General features: G+C 49.5%; 2 protein-coding genes across 2 annotated transcripts; both read right to left on the bottom strand.

Annotated features, from left to right (window-relative positions):
- Positions 1-5045: 5045 nt before the first annotated feature.
- LOC107469032 (uncharacterized) lies at positions 5046-6083 on the bottom strand. Its single transcript, XM_016088423.1, has one exon. It carries the CDS (start codon positions 6081-6083, stop codon positions 5046-5048), a length of 1038 nt encoding a protein of 345 aa, XP_015943909.1.
- Positions 6084-7910: 1827 nt separating this feature from the next.
- Positions 7911-8381, bottom strand: LOC107469033 (uncharacterized). The gene has a single exon (XM_016088424.1). It carries the CDS (start codon positions 8379-8381, stop codon positions 7911-7913), a length of 471 nt encoding a protein of 156 aa, XP_015943910.1.
- Between the last annotated feature and the right edge of the window lie 1142 nt (positions 8382-9523).

Here is a 9523-nt window from a genome sequence, read left to right as displayed (position 1 = left end):
ATAAAGTTGATATAATTTTAAAAAATTTATGTTTTCATATTATGAATAAAAATATTAGTATTGTAATAAAAATATATCAAGAATGTATTGTAATATGTTTATTAAAATTATCTCAAAAAAAATATATTTGTTTTCTAGATGCTCGGTGAGAGAATTCGGCTTAACAGACGGGTTTATGATATTCAATTTAAACTAAAGTAAAACGCAAATTCTAATCATGAAATTTGAGTAGGGGCAGCTGGGTGAAGAAACATTACTTAAAAAGCATGTATCAAATACATAGGAATTGTTGTTAAAATATCTGTATTTCATTTATTATATAAGCTATTTATATAACTTGATGAAGCACCGACGGGGTTCGTTACCATTTCAATTTGTCGGTGCTATATACGCTGGACAAGTGGCTATACCCATTTTTGGAGTATGGTAACAGGAGCACACATTCAATATGCTCTAGGCATGTACACGAAGGTCGAATTTGATAGGACGGAAATTTCAATTCAATCCTTATAACCGTTAATTTTAATTAATATATATTATTGTTCGGTTGAACAGTTTTCGGATGGTTCGGGTGAAGATTTGAGGAGGCGGGAACGCTTCGTTCGCGATTGTGTTAGGATTGGATCTGCCGAATAGCCGAGCTCTTGTTATGGAAAGAGGGGGTGTCACCTGCAAAGATACTTCGACGCCCTAGTCAGTTAGTGTGCAAGTGAAAAATAGGTTAAATGGAATGTGTGACATACCTTGGGAGAGGGGTAGGACCCTTCCCTTATATACTATGTCAGATGTGGGTCCCACGAGGGCAGAACCCACCTTCCTCGAAGTTTCCTTGTACAGCTGTGACGGCCAGCTGTCCCGGACGCGTGCTCGGGCCGAATATGAGTGCATCATTCGATCGTTCAGGTCGGGTGGTCAATAGGTCGGGTCGGCCCAAGTTCCCTTTGGGCAGGCCGTAACAGTGCCCCCAACGCGTCAGCAATAGTCGCGTGGGCTATTGGTGGCGTATTATCTCTGACCTCATGCATTGTCGCTAAGTCGGCCGTCCGTGGGGGGGACGTATCTCTTGCGTGCGTGCCTGTTTGTTGCTGGGGCGATCATTCACCGCCTCGTTTTTTGTGTCGAGCCTTAAATGCTCATAATGGGTTTAAAACCCTTCGTGCAAAGACTGATATGCCCCTCGGCTTTCGCGCTCCTTTTGGTGGTAGTTTTAAAACGGTTTTGTGATGCCTTTGGTATTCATTTGGCGTTTATCCCTTCGTTTCCAATTCAGCCGTCCCCGTCTTCTTCTCCCTCAACAGTTTCAGAGCGTTGTTGTTGTCTTCCTTTCGGATCTTTGCTATCAGTACAGGTAATTGTGCATCTTTCTTATCCTTTTTCGTTGTTTTTTTTTCTTCTGCCATTGCTTCCTTTTTGTGCATGCCATTTGTTTTAGCTTTGCATGATGGTTGATCTTAAGCCCTAAGTAGATGTATTAGGAGGAGGTTGCCATTCTAGGGTAGGTTTTGTTTGGGTGTTATCTTTTAGTCGTGTTTAGCCTTAGTTGCAGAATAGATTGAGTGTGGCTTCTGCATTCACTCCGAGTACCCGACCTCTTAGACTGACTGGATGGTCCCACGGCGTACGACCCCTACGCCTGGGTGGTTTCTGACCTGAGGGACTCCCCCAATCAAATGGGCGAGGATGAGCTCACTGAGTTCCGCCAAAACGAGTACTTATGTGGCGGTACCGACGAGGAGTCTAACTACGATGTCTACGTCCCGGCTCCCCACGAGCGTTTATATGAGATCAACTTCAATGCTCCCCGAGTTGCCGACTGGATTTGGTTCTATAAATTCATGTTTACTCAAGTGGGGGTTCGTATTCCTTTCTCCGCCTTCCAAATGGCGCTTCTGGGCCGGATTTCCGTGGCACCGTCGCAGCTGCATCTGAACAGTTGGGCTTCAATCCGCTGTTTCGAGATGGTTTGTGAATATCTCGAGCTGCCGGTGTCTGTCGACGTTTTTCTTTTCTTTTTCAACCTTACAAACCCTTCGAAGGAAGGGAAACATAAGAAGGGGTTCATGTCCTTCCGATATGCCCAAAGTCGAAGGATTTTTGGCTTGTTTGAGGACTCCTACCACGGGTTCAAAGATAAGTATTTCAAGGTGCGTCCCGTCAAAGGTCGTCATCCTTTCTGGTTGTCGTTAGAGGGGGAACGCCTCATCCCGACGTATTGGAGCTTCGGGGCGGGGTCCAATGCCTTTATTAAAGTGTCCTATAAGGGTATGTCCGCCGTGGACAAGAAGATTGCCGACGTGTTATTGGCAGTCTTCGGAAGGAATCATGTGAATCCTCACCTCCTCATCGGTGATCGAGAAGTCGGTCGGAACTATATTTGTGAGCAGTTTTAACTTGAGCTTTACTTTCGTTTCTTGCTTTTTCCAATACTCCCTTGTGATTAATTTTAAACCATCATCTTGTCCTGTTTCAGTGGGGATGTCTGCCGAGGTGAAGGGTCTCCCTGACTTGTTCCAGACATTTTTGTGCGCAAGTGACGATGAGGCGGCCAATGAGAAGTCGGCTCCTCCCCCCGAGGACAAGAGCAAGGCCACTTCCGAGCACGGGGTTGTGGCCGATGAGGTCGGTAACTTGGTTCAAGATGCCCTGGCTCACAACGACAAAGAGGTGCGTGTTTTCCCCTTCCGCGAAGTGGTCGGTACTGGGGGTTCGACGTCCAACCCAGTAGCCGACGATGAGGTGGAAGAGGTGCCCAGCCTCAAAAGGAGGAGAGCGTCCAGTAGTCCTGAGGGGGTTCTTACTGTGATGGAGAAAAATTTTGACGCCGAAAATTTCATAGATGCTCAGTTGATTCCCGGCACTGAAGAGCATTTCCACGAGTCATCTCTTGCCGGGCAAGCAAGGTGGATGTATCGTACCCTCCTGCGCGGCGCAGTGATAGCTCGGAAGGCCGAGTTTGAGCTGTCTGGGATGGAATCTCTCCGCAAGAGGTTGGAATATGCCGGGAAGGCAAACAATGCTTTTAAACGCGAAGTTGAAACTCTTCAGGAGCAACTTACCCAAGCTAATGAGAAGCTCCAGGCCGCCGAAAATAAGGCCTCTGTTGCTGAGAAAAAACTGGAACAGTCTGATGCCACCGTTTCACGACTTGTCGAGCGAGAAATGGCTTTGGAAGGTCAAGTCGGCGTGGCTCAAGGGCGGGTGACCGCACTAGAAAAAGAACGCGACGAGGCTGTTCTGGCGAAGGAGGCTGCCGAGACTGAGCTTACGGGGTGGAAAACAAAGTATAAGGAGGTCGTTAAGCAGGGGAAAGGTGCAATACTGGCGACTGAGGAAGCCCTTGAGGCTCAGCTCAAAATCGTTGCCCCTGACTTCGACACGTCGGCAATTGGTGTTTTCAAGATGATGAAAAACGGCAAGATTGTCGACATGCCTAGGAAATGATTTGTTATATTGTGTAACTTCGTGAAACTTTTTGTAAGCTGTTTTGACTTTCATGAACAACTTTTTTGGGTCGTTTGCCCGTCTTATTGTAGTTAACACTTTCCTGTTCGTCTGGTTGTGTCGTCGTTTATATTCAGCGTTGTTATTCGTACTATTTTTATCGTATTGATGGTATTCTGGCTGAGCCAGGTCGTGGCTCTTTAGTGTAGCCATTTGTTGTTGCGGTAGTTGACGGGCTCCCGGGGTGATCAGTCTCGGGGCCGCATATTATCGTCGCGTTGTGTGGAGTTCATTTGCGCAATGGGTTGTCTAAGAAAAGTAAACAAACAAAACTTTGACAAGTATATTTTAGTCGGTAATTGCACAAAAGGTCTATAAGCCAAAGCAAAAAGTATAATTTCATGGATTGGCTACTTAGCTCATTTGGTCGATAGGTCGTTACGCGTGCTAGGAGTAGAACCTTCTCAAGTTGCTCGCGTTCCACATTCTTGGGATCTCTTTACCATTGAGCCTTTCCAACTTGAAAGCGCCTTTGCCAATCACCTCTTTAACTCTGTAGGGGCCTTCCCAGTTTGCCGTCAGTTTGCCCTCTCCCGGGGTCGGTAAGCCGATGTCGTTGCGCCTTAAGACGAGGTCGTTTGGTTCAAACTCTCTTCTGAGTACTTTGGTGTTATAGCGCAGGGCCATTCTTTGCTTCAGCGCTGTTTCCGTCAGGTGGGCCATCTCTCTGACTTCGTCTATTAGGTCCTTCTCCACAGTTTCCCCCACTCCCTTCAAAAGTAGTCGTGGGCTCGGTTCCCCGATTTCCACGGGTATTACTGCGTCTAGCCCATATGTTAGTCGAAAGGGAGTTTCTCCGGTAGATGACTATTCGATTGTACGGTACGACCAAAGGACCGAGGCGAGCTCATCGGCCCAAGCACCTTTTTTATCATCCAGCCACTTCTTAAGTCCCAACAGGATGATCTTGTTTGTGGACTCAACCTGTCCGTTTGTTTGGGGGTGTTCAACTGAGGAGAACTTCTGCCTTATACCCAGGCCGGTCAAGAACTCCGTTAACTTCTTGTCGGTAAACTGTGTCCTGTTGTCCGAGATAACGATCTCCGGGATGCCGAACCGTGTTATCACTTGTCTCCACATGAACTTCCTGCAATTGGATGAGGATATGCTGGCCAACGGCTCGGTCTCTATCCATTTGGTGTAGTAGTCAATGGCGGCTATGAGGTACTTGACTTGTCCCGGACCAACCGGGAAGGGCCCCAAGAGGTCGACTCCCCATTGTGAGAATGGCCGGGAAGACGTTAACAACCTTAGCTCGGAGGCCGGTGCCTTGTGAAAATTGGCGTTCTCTTGACACTTGATGCACTTTCTAACGAATTCTTTAGAGTCTGCCATCATTGATGGCCAATAGTATCCAGCTCGAATTAATTTTCTTGCTAGGGCTTTGCCCCCTATGTTATGGCCGCAACATCCTTCATGGACTCCCCTGAGGACGTAGTCCGTTTGGTCGAGGTGTAGGCATTTCAATAGGGGCTAGTTTAGTCCTTTTTCTGAACAACTGACCCTGGATGATCGCGTACTTGGCTGCTTCCCTTCTCAGTTTCTTAGCATCTTTTTTCGTCGTCAGGGAGTTTGCCATTTTCTAAGAAGCTGGTGATGGGGTCCAACCATGAGGGGCTTAGCCTTGACAGGTGCAGAGTGACTGCCGGCTCCCTCATCATACATTGGATGAGAGATCGGTTACCTTCTCCCGGTTTTGTGCTAGCCAGTTTTGATAGGAGATCTGCCCGTGTGTTCCTGTCTCTTGGAACGTGGTGGATCGTGACCTCCTCAAACCTCTGGCTCAAATCCTTGACTTTCTCCAAGTACTTTTGTAATAGTGCGTCTCTGGCTTGGTAGCTCCCGTTTACTTGGGAGGTGACGACTTGTGAATCGTTGCATATTTCCAACCTTGTCGCTCCAACTTTCGTTGCTAGGGCTAAGCCCCCTATGAGGGCTTCGTATTCTGCTTGGTTGTTCGAGACGGGGAATTCAAACTTGATTGACTGTTCGTATACGACCCCGGCTGGGCTTTCCAGGATGATCCTGGCGCCCCCGGACGTCTGATTGAAGGCTCCGTCCACGTGGAGCTTCCATCGTGTGCCCGTCTCTTCGGTTGGATCTCCCGTTACTTCTACCAGGAAGTCAGCCATCGCTTGCGCCTTGATTGCTTGTCGGGGTTCGTATCGTATGTCATATTGGGAAAGTTCAATGGACCAAGTCATCATCCTTCCCTCCAAATCGGGTTTTTGGAGTACTTGTCGGATTCCTTGGTCCGTCCTTACGACAACCTGGTGACCTTGGAAGTATTGTTTTAACCTCTGCGAAAAGGTCAAGAGTGCCAGAGCTAGCTTTTCCAGTTTGCTGTACCTTAGTTCTGCCCCTTGTAGGGCTCTGCTCATGAAATAGACTGGCTGTTGAGCCCTTCCTTCTTCTCGTACCAAAACCGCAGCCAGGGCTTCTCCTGTTATGGCGAGGTATAGGTATAATGGCTCCCCGGACTTCGGCTTCCCGAGCACAGGGGGTGTCGCCAGGATTTCCTTGAAGTGTCTAAAAGCTTCCTCGCATGCGGGCGTCCATTCGAATGCTATCCCTTTCCTCATGAGGTTAAAGAAGGGTAGGGCTTTTGTTGCCGAAGCTCCGAGAAAATGGGATAACGAGGTGAGTCGTCCTGCCAATCTCGCGAAATATTTTGTTCATCAGCCTTTGGTATGTTGCCCCTGCATTTTTTAGGCCGAACGGCATCACCCTATAACAAAAGGTTCCCCCAGGCATTATAAATGATGTCTTGTCCTCGTCGGGTCGGTGCATCGGTATCTGATTGTAGCCGGAGTAGGCGTCCATGAAGCTCAGATACCGGTAGCCCGCCGCCGCGTCGACGAGTGCATCTATGTTGGGGAGGGGGAAACAATCTTTAGGGCATGCCTTATTGAGGTCGGAGTAGTCTACGCACATTCTCCATTTGCCGCTGTGTTTTTTTACCAGAACTATATGAAAGCTGCTTCTAGGAGGCTGGCCGTCTGCCTGGCCACCTCCTCCGCCCTCTCCCGCGACATCTTTCTCCTCCTATGGGCTACCGGGCGGGCTTCCGATTTGACGGCTAGGTGGTGTGACATGACTTTGGGGTCTATGCCCGGCATGTCAGCCGGTGTCCAGGCGAACAAATCCCCATTGGCCCAGATCATTTCTACCAGAGGCTCTTTCATTTCATGTGGAAGGTTTCTATTGACAACCGTGAACTTTTCCTCCGTGTCACCGACCCTGAACTTTTCCAGGTCCCCCTCTGGTTTTGGTCTGGGCTTGTCGTCAACCCTGGCGTCTAGGTCAGCCAGGAACACTCCCGACTCCTCTTTAGATTTCTTCCTTAGGGAGAGGCTAGCGTTGTCGCAAGCGACCGCCGTTCCTAGATCTCCCCTTATGGACCCTATAGATCCGTCGTCGGTGACAAACTTCATGACTAGTAGCTTTGTGTTGATTATCGCTTCAACATCGTTAATCGTCTTCCTCCCCAAGATGATGTTGTAGGCCGTGGAATCTCGGAGAACCACAAACTCAGCCATTGCCGATTTTCAGCCTTGGGCCTGTCCCACAGAAATTGGCAGGGATATCACTCCATCTGGCTTGATGAAGTGGTCGCCTAACCCGATGATCCCATGCTGGTGAGTCGATAGGTCGGCGTCCCTTAACCCTAGTGCGTCAAACACGTTGCGGAACATAATGTTCGAGTCTGCCCCCGTGTCGACAAGGATTCGTTTGACGAGGCCGGTTCCCACTCTGGCCGTGATGACCATGGGTGGGTTTTCAGGGGCCTCGTCGAACCATTGATCTTCCGGGCCGAAGGAGATAGATGGGGGCTTCTTAGAGCTTCGCACCAGCGAGGAGGAGACCGCCAGGACCTTGGCGTCTTTCTTGTGCGCCGATCTTGACCTTGGCGCGGTGTTTTTGGCAGTTACTACGTTTATCACAGTGAGACCGTGGTCTTTATCTTCTGGCTCTTGTCGCCGCTTTGCCGACCGGGTATTGCCTTCCTCGTCTTGGTCGCGATGTCGCCTCCTCGGCTCCCTTATAAGATGGGAGAATTCTGTTAGTTTACCATCCCTTATCGCTTGCTCTAGTGCATCCTTCAAGTCAAAGCAGTCTTGTGTTTGGTGCCTATAGCCCTTGTGGTAGTCACAGTAGAGGCTCTTGTTTCCCCCCGTACGTTCCTTGAGTGGTCGGGGTTTCGGCAAGATTCCTTTCTCGGCTATTTGCTGATAAACTTCCATGATGGGAAGAGCGAGTGGAGTGTAGTTGGTGAATTTTCTGATCCGGGGAAATGGTCTGAATGCCTTGCTCGGCCCTCCCTCCCTGGCTTGCTCTTTCTGTCTTTCTCCGTTACCTTGTTGCCTAGGTTGAGTGTAGCCGGAGTGTCGTTTATTGGCAGCCACGACCTAGCTGACTTCCTTGTCATTTATGTATTCCTTAGCTACCGTTTGGATCTCGTGCATCGTCCAAACCGGTTTCGTGGTGAGGTGTTTTCGGAAGTCCTCGTTGAGGAGGCCGTTCGTCAGACAGAGGCTGGCCACCGAGTCGATTAGGCCGTCAATTTCTAAGCATTCGTCGTTGAACCGGTCCAGGTATTTTCTGGTCGGCTCCCCGGGCCTTTGGGTTATCCCGAGCAGGTTGATCGGGTGCTTTGCCTTTGCTATTCGTGTTGTGAATTGAGCTAAGAAGGCACGGCAGATGTCCGAAAACCCATAGATGGATCCCTGCGGGAGGCCGTTAAACCATCGGATCGCAGGTCCTGCCAGGGTGACCAGGAAGGCCCGGCACCTCACCTCGTCTTCTACTCCTTCCAGATTCATTCTAGCCTCGAAGGCCGTGAGGTGTTCCAGAGGGTCTTGGGTTCCATCGTACCTCATGTCGGTTTGTCGAAGTGCTTCGGCAATCGGACCTCGAGGATGGATCGATGGAACGGGGTGGCACCCATTATCACGGGTCGCCGTGTCCTCACAGGCCTCCCTTCTCCGTCTTCGCGATCTCGCCCCCAGGAGTAGATGATTGTGTCATTTCGTCTTCTCGGGATAGGCGAATCTTCTCGGGTGCTTTCCGCTTCCGTTCTGGAAGCGGAGGCGTGTCGGGGGCGACTTCGGTGGAAATCTCTCTCTCGGCTTTCAAGAGACGGGGAGTAGCTAGGATCGGTGGTTCGTCGATCATGTTCCTGATCGGCTAGTTGTCGTTCCAGGTTCTGGACCCTATGGCGTAGCTCCTGCATTATTCTGGCGCTGTCACCGCCAGTTCCTCCGAAGGGTCGCGTTCCTGTGCGTGGTTCAGTGCGTTGTCGGGGGGGACCTTCGTTGCCCTTTCGGTGAGGCGACAGAGGCTGCCCCCTCTGCGCCGGCTACTCGGCCTTGGTCTCCAATGCCCGGCACGACGTCCATTTAGGCGTCCCCACAGACGGCGCCAATATTCGGTTGAACGGTTTCCGGACGGTTCGGGTGGAGATTTGAGGAGGCGGGAACGCTTCGTTCGCGATTGTGCTGGGATCGGATCTGCCGGGTAGCCGAGCTCTTGTTATGGAAAGAGGGGGTGTCACCTGCAAAGACACTCCGACACCCTAGTCAGTTAGTGTGCAGGTGAGAAATAGGTTAAGTGAAATGTGTGACGTACCTTGGGGGAGGGGTAGGACCCTCCCCTTATATACTATGTCAGATGTGGGTCCCACGAGGGCAGAACCCACCTTTCTCGAAGTTTCTTTGTACAGCTGTGATGGCCAGCTGTCCCAGACGCGTGCTCAGACCGGATATGAGTGCATCATTCGACCGTTCAGGTCGGGTGGTCAATAGGTCGGGTCGGCCAAGTTTCATTTGGGCCAGGCCGTAGCAATTATATATATTTTTTATAATTCAGATCAACAGTTAAAATAATTAGTGTATTAGTATTTTTAATGTACTTAAAATATTTTCTATAATTTTTATTAGATAGGATATAATATCTGTATTTTTTAGTATTGGATCAAATATATTTGTAGAATAGAAACTTATTTAAAAATATATTTTTATAT

Source organism: Arachis duranensis, chromosome 10, assembly GCF_000817695.3.
Source record: "Arachis duranensis cultivar V14167 chromosome 10, aradu.V14167.gnm2.J7QH, whole genome shotgun sequence".
In the NCBI taxonomy this organism is placed as follows: Eukaryota; Viridiplantae; Streptophyta; class Magnoliopsida; order Fabales; family Fabaceae; genus Arachis; species Arachis duranensis.
The sequence above is the reverse complement of the archived record's forward strand: the minus strand, read 5'-3'. Positions and strand labels throughout refer to the sequence as shown.